Genomic DNA, 13,621 nt, shown 5'->3' on the forward strand with positions numbered 1-13,621 from the left:
AATTATTTGTTATTGAAAACGCCAGATTCTGTAAAAAGCTCGTAAAAATCTCGAAACTACATTTTCTTCTGTTTAATTAATGTTAATTATATAAAATAAACATTCAGACAGCATACATGTCTAAAATTGAGAAATAAGACGTCTTTAGGACCGGACGTTTCATTTCGCAGTTTTAGTCATGCGTGCGGTCTGAGTGTTTATATTTTTTATATATTTATATAATTAATATTAATTAAACAAAAGAAAATGTAGTTTTCAGATTTTTACGAGCTTTTTACACAGAGTCTGGAATCTTCAATAATAAATCATTATTTTTTTAATTTTGGTACACTTAAATCTAAATAATAATCCATATTATCGGAGATAATTCGAAAATAAATATAATTGTGACGCATAACAGATTTAATAATTTTAAATTTATACTTTGAAATTAATAAATGTAATAATTTCCAATCATGATAATAAATTTAATTATAATGGTACGCTGTTATTATATAATCGTTGGGCTTTTAAGTGCCGTACAACCGAGGTAATCTGAGATCTGAGACACGTACAATCGCGATTCGGCACGACTATCCGGACGTGGATTTCCTGGCGCTGCGCTGGGTCATCGCATTCGCCTGTCGTCATAGATGGAAAGAAGAAGAAGAGAACAACCAGATTGACGCACCGCGACCTCCTCAAGGTAAACCCGCGTACCATCTTCGGGCACGAGCTCGCTTTTATTATTTGCTCTGCGATTTATGTAGTCAATTAAGAGCGAAGAAGCGCCGCGCCGTCGAACGCGGTCAACGACCTCCATATCGCAGAAACTAGCTTTATTAATTTATAGCAATTAACTTTCAATAATTCTCGACTTGAATAAGAAGAACGAGAGAGAAGCTTCTCCTGTCTTAAACTTATATGTTAAAGCCGATTACAAAGTTGCTTAATTAAAGGCCGGTGAAAGTTTGATTATTCTTTTCTTTGTTATCGAGAATTAATCTGGCATTGAAGTTTAATCCGTTACATTCGTTTATTTATCAGAGCGACGAGAGTATCCGTGAGATCGTCATTTTGCATGTGACGTTCGGACTTTCGGAGACTCTTTTCTCAAGTCTTTTTCTAGGTCCCAAAGGATTAAATTCGCACGTGTCATGCCGCTGCGTCAATGCCCCGCCGCTGAACGAGGACTCAGACGTGAATGAATGGCCAACTCGCATTTCGCGCAGAATGCTCGCGAGTGAGGCCCCCCGATGATGCCGGCAAGGCCGTAATTCACGTTAGCTGAGCGAACTACAAGTTGGAACTTGGCAGAATTGTTCATTTTATTATTGATCTCAAGTTCAATTACAGCAATTTTAATAATTAATGTAGTTGAGCTTATTTTCTGAGAAAATTCCCAGACAGCATGCCCAAAATCGGGACATAGGACGTCTTAAAGACACCTTTGAGACATCTTTGAGACATCTTATGCCCCGATTTTGGACGTGGTGCTGTCTGGGTTCTAAGGGATCACTTTCACTTGAGATATCGATCCACAAACGTTCGCGGAAGCAACCATTTCTTGTGGAAATTAATTTTGATATCTTTTAATCAAATTCAATCGTTTGGCAATTTGTTGGAGGGAAGAATTGGAGGGCCTTGAATTCGCGTTAGAACTTCGGACGGGTTCGGACGAGTTCGAGTCCGTCGCTGAATTATGCCGGTTTATTATCGGTCCGCCGTATCGGGCTGAGCCGACGTCACGGCGAGCGAAGGTATTCCGGACGTCGCCGTCGCGGGACCGTCGGTTAACCTGGCCCAGAAACCGAGCCGGAACTGCCGGTGGAATCAATGACCTTGGGCGCGCGAGCTCTACTCATGGTCACCGGCCCCGGGAGGAAAGTTTCAACATCGAGAGCTTTCAACAACGATGACAATTCACGTTGGCGATTCTAGTCTCGGTAGTGTAGTTTTGAAACTATATAAATATATTATATATTAATTATAATTAAATATGAAGGGTATAGAGAGGGAAAAATTAAAGTCCACTTTTTGTCGAAATTGATCTGAACATGCTATCCCGTGGCATTTTCAAACTTTCATAATTCTTATTTGTTTTGATCAAGAATAGTTACAATTTATTGGAAATAAGGTCGAAAGATATCGTGCTGAGGAAAAACGATCATAGTCTACGTACGTGTTTGTGATGGAGCGAAGAACCATCAGAGTCCAACATACAATGTAAACACTAAATATAAACACGATGCGTACCGATATTCGCTGCCAGTATCTTTTCCAATAGCTTCGATCCTAAGATATTTGATGTCTTGAAACTTGAAATTGCGTTTTTTTCGAAATTACTTCGGATGAATATCGTTTTTCCTCTGTACCCTTCAAATATTTAATTTAATTATACAGTTATGCATTATTTTATATATTTTAGAAGAGGATTTTACTAATAAATATTGCAATCTTTACTTTGATTTATGTGAAAATAATCCCCTATCGTGTTGTAACTATATATAGGGTGTCTTTCCTAAAAGTAAGTACAAAAAATTGAAGAGGCTATTCCGTGGCTTATTTTAGAGAGAAAAGGTCCTATAAACATAAACTGCTTTTTGTTTTCAAAATACAGGGTATGAAAGTTGTGAAAAAAATATAAAAATTTCAGATAATAAAATAAAGTTGAAATTTAAGATAATGAAATTTGGTTCGTGCCGCGCCGAGGGCAGGAATTCGGATCGCGTCGCGAAACGAAACCGGGATCCGTTTCCCGTGCGAGGTAAAACCGCCGAGGCGAGATTCGATTCTCGCGTGATGTGAAATAAAATCACGTTGGAATCGCGCGTGTACGGTTGACGCACCGTGTCCGGCACGCGAGTGACGTACGTACGTGTATACTCTCGCGCCGCAAGAATGCGAATTTCCATCGTTATCCGCCACGAGATCGCGTTTAGAGATCCAGGCCAGTTCCGCCTCCTCCTCATCGAAATACGTCGTCCCGCTTCGTAATTTCTCTCTTCGCCACGATGCGTTCGCGCGAACGCTACTTTCCTAACGCTACCGATTTTAGTTACATAAAAATCTGATCTTTGAGAATCGTCAACGATAAAAGCTTCTAAAGAATTAATTATTATTATAAATTCCTGTGGACAGTTTCATGTTGAGTTTAGACATACTGTAACGAAAAGGGATGACATGCAGAAGACTAACAATTTATTAATCCTCAGAATCATGCAGAATTCTTGAAACTCTGCAGTCGTTTAAAATAAGCGATTTTTTTTAAATAATTATTTTCTTTGTTTACAAAAATCGTTATTGAACCGAATTGATATTGATTTATATTTTTTATAAATAAAGCTTTAAATGAATTTGATTTAATAAATAATATGACTCTTGACTAATGATTAATAAAGTTAGTTAAAAATTTCTCGAAATTACTTCTAACTGCGCAACAAAAATATACACAAAAAGTAGGTGAAAATGTGTAATGTCAATTTTATATATGTATATTTATATAGAGATTATAGAATATAGAGATAGCTTCTGCTGAATATTGCACGTTAAAAGTGTTAGAAAAACTACAAACAATGCATTATTATACTGAAATTCCTATTTTATTTCTTGATAAACATCTAAGAAAGAGGAAAATAAATGAAAATTATTTGTGAATAAATATTTTAAATTTACTTCTTTCATCGACCGGGAAGCGGCAGGGCAGATGGCGCATGCTCGTGGATCGTGGATCACGTGGTAGGATAAAAATACATTCGTGACATGTGCTCCGATATTTTTATATATCGAACGGTGTATGTACTTGCATGGTAAATTAATTGAGTCATGAACTGAGATGAATCAGACAATCAGAAATTGTTGTGTTTGCGGAAAGGACGGTGCAGCTTACAAATGTCCGAGGTGCAGGGAATTTTAGTAAGTATAACTGCTTGCAGATTGAGGTTATCCTATCTTCTTAAGGTTATGTGCTTTCTGAAATAAATACGAAAATATTCTGTATAAAATTTAAATATGTCTTCAAAATTTATGAGGTTACTTTTCGACAATACAAAAAGGTAACAGTAAACATGTCAATTTTTTGTGTAACTTATTGGAAATAGAAATACAATATATAATTATAATAAGCCTAATAAAGGATCTTTTCCTTTCTTACTTTTTATTTGAGCTTAATTATTTTTATTTATTTTTTTATTGTATATCTAATATATTGATTATATGCCTCCATATGTCTTTTAAAACTAATTTAATTTTTGTATTTCAGTTGTTCTGTGGGATGTTGCAGAGAGCACAAAACTCAACCTTGCGAGCCTCCAGTGTTACCTGAGAAACCCAAGGAATATCGAAGGGTCACTGAACGGAGGTATGATTTTCCAACGGAAGATACAGTGCCTATGGAGAAGCTGCGACAATTGTGTGACAGCAAGGAACTGATAAAGTGTCTCCAGAATCCCTACTTGCGTGACATTATGAAGGCAGTTGTGGACAGTTCAAATCCTACCGAGGCGATCGCGTCAGCCATGAAGGAGCCTATATTCTTGGAGATGGCAGATGCTTGTCTGCAGATCGTGGAACCGCCAGACAATGCTAAGCCATGCTAAACAACTTCTGAATGTACATCGTTATTGCATCGAACAAGGCTGTGATACGTTAGAAAAGGGCGTTATTTTTAATACAGCTTGTAAATATATTTTACGAATTGTACAAAAATGTCAAGACGGGAAAATGCTGTTTTTTTTTTAATTTAAATATTTATGTACATCGCAAAAGTATATCAGATATAAAAGTTTATGTCAGATTTATGTCAGATGAGTGCGAAAATGGAGTTTTTCTTGTCATATGAACGAATGTGAACAAGTCTTAGATGAATAAATGGAGGATTTATATTTTTCTCGTAGAAAATGGGTACAGATGGATATAATGGATACAAATGATTTTATGATAGAGTATGCGTACATTAGGTGAATAAGTCTATGTTAAGTTATCGGTGCAACCTTTGTGTCTCGATGCACAAAATGAAAATGCAGTTTTGTCAAAAATTAAGACCTTGCGAAGCAATTCTCGCACTTCAATTTTTTCTCTTTTTAAATTCAGTCAGAGTTCTAAGTGAGAATAATAGGATGAAATGTAATTTTCGACATCCTCCGGTATCTGCGCGCCGTCCAGTTCGACTGAGAGCGCATGGTATCTCCTCCTAACGTGATGGGCTGCCATTTTCGGCTGTCTGTCTCTCGTAAAGATTCCCTTCTTGTTGCCGCCCACTCTGGTATATGCTGCAATGCGCAAACGTCGACGAGTATTATTAATGAAAAGCGTTTTAAGTCACACATTATTCGATATCAAGCTGATATTTGAATAACCTCTCTTAAATTTAAAAACTATTAGTGCTAGTAAATTAAAGCTATTTATTCAATTAATTAGAAGAATATTAGCTGTATTCAATTATAATTATACGTAGAAATAATGAAAAAAAATGCATGAACTTTATTATAATCCGTACAAGTGTTTCCGTAATAATATCTGATACGATCAGCATTAAATTGTTCTGGAGTAATAAATATTATAATAATAAATTAGTAAATGTGACTTCATTTGATACTCACTTTGCGCAGTGCGGAAATCGGCAAAGTTCCAGATGAATTCGCCGATAAAGAAGCCCTCGCGTCGCAATTGATCGAAGGCTTTGAAGTGTCTGGAGAATAATTCTTTCTGGTATTCCTCGCTCCATACGTATTCCGGTAGCTGCAAATAATTAACACAGAATTTATGTGTATAAATTACAAATTAAATAACAGAATTAACATAATAATTAACATAGAATCAATGTATATACATTACAAGTTAAATAACATAAAATTAACATAATAATTAACATAGAATTAATGCGTGTAAATTACAAAATAAATAAAAAAAAATAATTTACGATGTAATAATAGCACAAAAGTTTATTAAACGAAATTGTATAATTATTTTATATTCCCATTTTATTCTTTCTTATTCTTTTATATTTATTTTTCATTGTAATTATTTACATTTATAGCTCTCCTCTATGTGTATATTTCTTTTTACACTCTTATGTTAATTTTGGACCTTGTTTCTTTTGTACACTTTTTATTTGCATATGTAGTTATATATTTTCATTTTTGTAATAAGATTAAAGCGCGATGAGAGATTAATATGTGTTAAATAAATATGGAATAAATATAATTTATTATATGTATAAAGAAAGGGCTTTTGTGAATATAGAGAGAGTTTTACCTCATGTAGACCGGGCATAGTATCGGCTCCGTACTCGGACATAAGTACTGGCTTGTTATATTTTCTGTGCCAGGCCTCGGCTTCCCCTTGAACTCTGCCAGTGATCATGTCCATTCTGCCGGCGTTGTTGTACCAAGCGTTGTATCGATTGAAGCTAATCACATCGAGAAACTGACCAGCTTTGTCCTCCTAAAATTATACACAGTATCTATTTATCAGCAATTTTATTTCATGTTACAAACAATTGTGATAAAAATTAAAACTCTTGGATAGATTAAATTATAATTAGAAAAACAAAGTTTCATTAACATTATTAACTTTTATCTGATATAATTTCAGCTTGATTTAGCTGCAAAAACGTTCGATGTTGAAAATTAAGAAATTCAGTTTCACTTTTTCTCTTCTCTTTAGAAAATATTACGGGAGGATTTTACGTCTTTTGTAAAATAATTATTTATTTTTAAAAATTTATTTTTATCTTTTCATATGTTTATTTGTTTATTACGTTACCTGCACTCCTCGAGCAAGAGCGATGGTGACCGGCCTGGTAGGATCGATCGCTTTGGTATGATGGGCGATCTGCTTGAAGTACTCCTCAGCCTGAGGCAGCTGGGTCCTCGGTTCGTTAGCCAAAGACCACATAATCACGGAGGGTCGATTCTTGTCCCTGCGGATGAGCTCCGACAGCGAGTCCTTGTGACGCGAGAGTAACGACGGCGAATAATTCTCCGTATCGACGGAAGGACACTCGTCGATCACGAGAAAACCCAATCTTCAAAATTGAAGTTAACACTTAACAGAGTTTGAAATAGAATAAATTATGCGTAAGAGAGAAAACTGGAAGGTAAAGAAAGTAAACGTATTAGCCTATCAGATAACTCTAGGAAACGTATTCTCGGTACCTGTCGGCCATATCGAGGACCTCGTCGCTGTAAGGATAGTGACTGGTCCTGTAGGCATTAGCGCCGACCCACTGAAGCAACTCGTGATCCCTGACAGTGGTGACGAGGTCGAAACCGCGCCCTCTGATAACCGAGTCCTCGTGTCTGCCGAAGCCGCGCATGTACACCGGTCGGTCGTTCAACAGGAGACTCGTGTTGGTCCACGCGAGTGTCCTGATGCCGATCGGCAATCGATAGATGTCCGATTTGCTGACATTCGCCACTGACAGTCTCACCTGAAAAAGCGACGCGTCGTTTCGCAAACAGAACTCAAGATCGATTTGTACGAGTTAAATATTTCAGTCACGTATAATTTTCTAAACGGTGTCCCACTTTTCTATAACGTTTTTTCTTTTTTGTAATCGATTCGGAGTCGACTTTGCTTCGAACCAGGACGCTATTAAGGCATCTGCATATAAGCAATCACCGATCGAATATCACAGGCCTTATTATACCTCCAAAGTGTACAAGTATCCCGGCTTGGGGTCCATGCCTCTGGGCCACCAGAGTCTGGCGAGCGGGACCTTCAGGGTACCGGACAGGCCGTAAACGGGCTCCTTGATGGCCAAGGTATGCTCGGCGTCGTGCAACGTGACTCTGCAGACAGGTATTTCTCCCTCGCGCAGGCCAGCCGGCTGTATGATGTACTTGACAATTCCCATGTCGCCGATCAGGTTCGTTCTCACCGTGATGTCTTCGACGTAGACGCGCGGCGTGGTGTACAGCAAAACGGACCTTCGCAGAGCGTTCCAATAAAGTTTTATTAATTAAAAGCAATGGGGTCGCAAGCAAAATTAGTATCGTGCATTCTGACTTAATAAATACAAGATCTCAAATATAAAAAATTAGTAGATATAAAAATATTGTCTTCAATTTTGATTATTAGGATTATTTAGTAAGTAGACCTAGTTTTAATTATAATTATTACGAGGATGTAGAATATACTTTTATGCAGAATAATAAATTACAAAATAAATAAATTAAAAATATATTATCTAAATCTAATTCACATAAAAATTAAAATAAATAAGATATTCTGATGGAGTTGTTTAATTATTACAAGTGTTGTAATTTTCCTATGAATAATTTTTCTGTATTGTGTTTGTATTTTTATATTAATTATGATTCGCTTAAATTGTCGGAGAAGCTGTATAATTATCTCGAATTATTATATGTGATTAAAATAATCAAATTGTTCATCTTTATTTTTCTATGCCATAGAAACTTTTTCGTGGAAGAGCTAAAATCTCATGATCGTGTCTCTTGTAGCCTCGATTGTAATGCGTAACGCATTGAATGTTCTTTCTATATAGCTTTTCCACAAAGCCCTTGATAGAGATCTATTTGTGGCGAGTGAAATTCGCGCGTGTCGCTTCAGAGAACTCAAAAGATTCTTTATAACAGCGAAGCGGGACAACGCGATTACACCTGCATTACTCATGCATTCTCTCTTTGCCCAATAATTGTGCTGAACTTGTATCTTTACATTGATTTTGATTTCGAGAATTGGAGAGATTAAATTTGGACTCAAAATGAGATTCTTTCGGTCCCTGTTAAACTATTTATTTTTGAGACAAAGAGAAAAATAAATAAACCAAAAAGAATTGAGAGATACTTATTTGTACAAATTAAATGTTAATTAAACGAGAAAGAAATACTGTTAAAGTTTAAAAAATATTTCTCTTATATATGTGTCATTTATGCCCGATCTACAATAGCTGTAGTAAACTGTAGTAAGCCTCAAGATGTAAGAAATTGACCAATCACAGTCGATTATTCTCCTCACATTCGCCTGTAATTGGTTAATTTCTTACGGGTTGAGGCTTACTACAGCTTACTACAGCTATTGTAGATCGGGCATTATAGTTGCATTAAGCGTTTTGTTAAAATATATTTCTAATATATTTCTAATAAAAATATAAAGAATATAAAATATTGTTAAATAAAGAAGAAGAATATAAAAAATTGATCTTTGATTGTTTGATTATTCTTCTTGTTTTAACTAATTAAATTTTTACCTGTGTATGCCGGCGTAGTTGAAGAAATCGAAGGTGTAAGTCTGCAAGTGCGTGGTGCCGTTGTCGGTGACCATCTCCATGATTGTGCCCTGGGGCACGCTGGTCTGCAGTAGAGTGTTATCCACGGCGACGGTAATGCGGTTCTTGCCGCCGAAGGACACGTACGACGAGATCTCAGCTTCGAAGGGCAAGTGGCCCATTTCGTGATTGGTCACTAAAGCGTTGTTCACCCACTACATCAAGACACACACAACTCGCTCGTGAGCCACATTGATATGCATCTTGTAATTTAAATTTGAACTTTAAGTGCATTTTGACAAAAATTACATTAAAATTAATATTTGTCTTGAAATATGTTGTAGTCTCTTTAAACACAATCTATATATTCTTTGTTTAGAAGAATGTTTTAACATATAAGATTGGAGTATTGTTGAATTGCCCCCCCACTCCCTTTATCTTTTACCTCTTTCTCTTTTTATTTTGTTTTATATTTATCTTTTTAGGTATTCTCCAATGGATTTTCAATAAGTTGTACTTCAGGAAAGTCCCGAAGGATCACTTTGGGATTGAAAAAGAGTAGTGGATGCTTACTACTTGTGCGAGATAGTGGACCGAGCCAAATCTGACGAAAACGCGATGGTCCCGCCAAGAGGAGGGCACAAAGAAGGTCCTCTGGTACCACACGGCCCCGACGTGGTCTCTGAGGTTACGCGATGTTGTAATGTCATTGTAGGACGAGGGCACCGGCATCTTCATCATCTCGCCGACCTGTAAAGCCAGTCATGTCTTGCGCGAACGGATCTTCACTAATGACGGAGTAATAATGAACGGACAACATGCAATTACGCGAAATTATAAAATGCACGTGACTCTTGCAGCAAAAGTCGGACGCGAATTAGCAATAAAAAATGGTAAAAGCGAGTAAATAAAAGAAAATTCATAAATAATAATAAATATATAAAAAAATAAAAACTCGTGGAATAGTGGATTCTTCTAAACTTTTTTAAAATTCTATACAGTTTTTAAGAAAATATTCTACCAGCAGAATTTAAAAAAAATTGAATGAGTTTAATATTTAGTAATAGTATTACATATAGTTTATAAAAAATGGTACAAAGAATGCAACGCTGCTGATTCTGAATACGGAAAATTTCAATATGGATGATTAATTTAGAGTCATTGCGCGCAATAAACTAATTAATTAAATACCTCGCTGTCTGTTATGTAATTGTAAATATCTCGTTCAGTTGTGTCTCTTTTTTGGATATTAATTTTTTATTTATTGAATTATTTGTTATGTTTTTTTTTGTTATGTCTTTTTCACAAATTTAATATCAATTTGATGTGATAAAATTTTTAATACTTATTTACTAATTTATTAATTTTCACATTTGTCGTTATCGATTATTATTTCACATTAAATGGATACCTTTGATAAGTCATCGGTGAACCATCCTTCCGTGTAACCCTTTAGCGCATCTCCTTCAGGCGACACGACAAAATCCCATAATCCGTCTAGCGATTTTATCTGCAGAAAGTACGAGGAAATTAAGGGTCCATATACCTCAGTAGGTCTAAAAAATAGGTGATTTTTGTGAATTTTTTTTGGAGAAAGTGAATAAAATAAATCATTCAATATTTTTGGATTATATTTATGATACTTTTAAGTAGTTATACAAATTTTTTTAGCCCATTTAAATAATTTGACGAAGCGGGATACTAGGCAACGCGCGGAATAGGTTGCTCCATGGCGGAAGTCCTCCAGGTCGTAAAATGTGTCTGAAACATCGAATCAGTCGATTTTCCTGTTCAGTACAAATGTCCCTATAGAGTAGACTAAAAAAAATTATTTTGAATAAAAATTCATAAAATAGCGGCAGTTCAAAAAGAAAAATTAATTTTTACTATAAATTTTCGATACTTTTTTGCTTATAAAAAATTAAATATTGCATATATCGATATGATTGTAGTCTACTCTATAGGGACACTTGTACTGAACAGGAAAATCGATTGATTCGATATTTCAGAAACATTTTACGACCTGGAGGACTTCCGCCATGGAGCAACATATTCCGCGCACAGGTCGCCGTTGCCCATCACAGTATCCCGCTTCGCCAAATGGACTAAAGAAATTTTTATAACTACTTAAAAGTATCATAAATATAATCCAAAAATATTGAATGATTTATTTTGTTTACTTTCTCCACAAAAAATTCACAAAAATCACCTTTTTTTTTGGACCTACTGAGGGATATGGACCCTTAAAAATATTCAGCACTCTTTATTTTATATTTACTGTATAACATTTTTCATCTAATTGCACGTAATTGAAGGCCTCCATGCAAGAGAGATATAAGTAAAGAAAACTCCATTTTGAGAAAAATAACATTCTAATAGTAATTGCCAAATTACTAAAATAAAAAGTGTAAGAAAAAAACATTTTTCTTAATGATACTTACATCCCTATTGCATTGCAACAATAGTTTTGCGGAAAAAATGAGAGCCCTCAATTACTTTCGGCTTATTAAGGGGATCCTAAAGCCGTCTGTAATACCGGCTTTTTTTCTTAGCACTAATCTTTTAATTGACTTTATAGAAATGCAAAATTCTTGTCTAGAATTAAAGTACGCATCAAAATCTAGGTCATGGTGGTCAAATTTATATCGAAAACGAAAAAAAATTAATATTTTTGTTAATTTTTGGTATACGTGACGACAATATTGCTTTGTACAAAAATTCCACGATAAATATCCACAAAATTAGACCAGCATGACCTAGGGACAACATTTAAGAACAATATCGTGCAATTAGATCTAAGATTGAAAACCTAGAAAAAAAGATTACTTTATATAACTTTTATATGTGCAAAAGCACATTCAGGTTGACAGGATAAGCAATATTGCGTGTGGCAAGAGATGGCGCAGTAATCGAACAAAGACAGATGCCTCCCGTTAGACAAGGACAGATATAGATATATGACAAGAAAACAGAATTAGAAATGTTGACATTACCGACGTCGAGGAAGTTCAGCCTTCACTTTAGGATCCCCTTAACGTATAAATTTATATATTTTACGTTATATAATAAATTTCTCATTAAAATGATAAATGTATAAAATTATTTTTAACAAGCGAAATGTAAATGGTAAGCTGAAATGTCATGCACGGATTGCCTTCCTCAACACGAGAATTTATTTTCAGATTCGCGATGGAAGTGTGAGAACGTAAGCCGGTTATCTCGGATTTAGATTCGAGTGGCATTAAAAGACCAGCGTTGTCGCGTCATGTAAGTTTTACCTCTCGAGATTCACTTTCTCTGGGATACAGCAAACCAGGAAGCGGAGTCGGAAATGCCTCCTCGTAAGGCAGCGGCGCCTCGATTTTGATCGTCGTGTCGGAGAACTCCGGCGGCGACTCTGGTCCGGATTCGCCGGCCATCGCGCTGCCGATTAACAGGAAGATCAAGTGCCACATCCCTCTGCGGCCTTCCTAAACAAACGAATTAGCATCCGCAATTTGTAATCGAGATCTTAAGATTCCTGCTTGAAATGAAACGAATCCTTCGAAGCAAATTCACGAAAGAAAGAGTTCTAAGAAAATTAAAAAAAATTTTTAATTTAGTAACGTAATCTTCTTACCTCTAAAGAAGCGAGACACATTTAAAGCACAGAGAACAGCTCTGTAAAATTACCGAGCACATAATTTTAGAAGCTGTTATAAGAGTTCAAGTTTAATTAATATAATACAAAATATGCGGTAATATTTGAGACAGCCCTGATAAAAATATTTTACAAAAAATATAATAAAATTTTACTAACTAAAATATTCACTCTCAATTGACCCCATTGCATTGTTCATTCCATCAATATTTCAGTAAAAATTTAGTTTTTTCAATTAATTTCAGTAAATTTTGATACCTAAAAGATGATACATAGAAGAAATTTTATTATTACTTTTTAATAGTATAATTTAACTTTCTTTATATTTCACACATTATTTACATTATATTTCATAAAGAAAAATTATTATTTATTTTGAAATATATTCAATAATTTTTTAGTAACTTTTATTTCACTTTTCATCGATTTCATAATATCTTCAGCGGGTGGCTCTGATAGAAATATTTTGCTGAAAGTACTATGAAATCGATGAAAGGTGAAATAAAAGTTATTGAAAAATTATATACTAAATATATTTCAAATTGAATAATAATTCTCCTTATGAAACGTAATACCTATACTGTGAAATAACGATCGAGAGTTATTAAATATTATACTATACGTTTAATAAGGTAAAAAGTAATAACAAAATTTTTTTTACGTTAGGTATCATGAAACTTATGGAATAATAATGTAATGGGGTCGATTAAGAGTGAGAGAAAAAGAGAGAGAGAGAGAGAGAGAGAGAGAGAGAGAGAGAGAGAGAGAGA

The 13,621-nt window shown here is 35.1% G+C and overlaps 2 protein-coding genes across 5 annotated transcripts in view; one reads left to right on the forward strand and one right to left on the reverse strand.

Moving 5' to 3' along the window:
• The first annotated feature begins 3,707 nt into the window (after positions 1–3,707).
• On the forward strand, positions 3,708–4,602 carry LOC112466926 (zinc finger HIT domain-containing protein 3). The gene is made up of 2 exons (XM_025035288.1): positions 3,708–3,894; positions 4,241–4,602. Exons 1-2 carry the CDS (start codon positions 3,815–3,817, stop codon positions 4,575–4,577), a joined length of 417 nt encoding a protein of 138 aa, XP_024891056.1. The 5' UTR covers positions 3,708–3,814; the 3' UTR covers positions 4,578–4,602.
• A 100-nt stretch (positions 4,603–4,702) lies between these two features.
• The window catches only part of LOC112466924 (beta-glucuronidase), a 13,115-nt gene continuing 4,196 nt past the window's right edge, over positions 4,703–13,621 (reverse strand). For 2 of the 4 annotated variants that reach the window (XM_025035284.1, XM_025035286.1), the window contains exons 2-11: positions 12,490–12,681; positions 10,623–10,721; positions 9,785–9,961; positions 9,194–9,426; positions 7,631–7,910; positions 7,137–7,411; positions 6,745–7,006; positions 6,235–6,423; positions 5,580–5,718; positions 4,703–5,249 (exon numbers count right to left, since the gene is read on the reverse strand). In XM_025035284.1, the coding sequence (XP_024891052.1) occupies positions 5,071–5,249; positions 5,580–5,718; positions 6,235–6,423; positions 6,745–7,006; positions 7,137–7,411; positions 7,631–7,910; positions 9,194–9,426; positions 9,785–9,961; positions 10,623–10,721; positions 12,490–12,681 (2,025 nt within the window). In that variant the 3' untranslated portion in view covers positions 4,703–5,070. Of the gene's footprint in view, positions 5,250–5,579; positions 5,719–6,234; positions 6,424–6,744; positions 7,007–7,136; positions 7,412–7,630; positions 7,911–9,193; positions 9,427–9,784; positions 9,962–10,622; positions 10,722–12,489; positions 12,682–12,830; positions 12,872–13,621 lie in introns of those variants that run through there. The other 2 variants (XM_025035285.1, XM_025035287.1) reach the window with 2 other exon arrangements.

This window comes from Temnothorax curvispinosus, unplaced genomic scaffold (assembly GCF_003070985.1).
Source record: "Temnothorax curvispinosus isolate PA1 unplaced genomic scaffold, ASM307098v1 QBEX01016709.1, whole genome shotgun sequence".
Lineage (NCBI taxonomy): Eukaryota > Metazoa > Arthropoda > Insecta > Hymenoptera > Formicidae > Temnothorax > Temnothorax curvispinosus.

What these genes read in the sequence shown, in the direction of transcription:
- LOC112466926 (XM_025035288.1), top strand. Translation starts at nt 3,815, where the DNA reads ATGAATCAGACAATCAGAAATTGTTGTGTTTGCGGAAAGGACGGTGCA. An exon ending in CCGAGGTGCAGGGAATTTTA is followed by an intron (nt 3,895 to 4,240) that starts GTAAGTATAACT and finishes TTTGTATTTCAG; the next exon opens with TTGTTCTGTGGGATGTTGCA.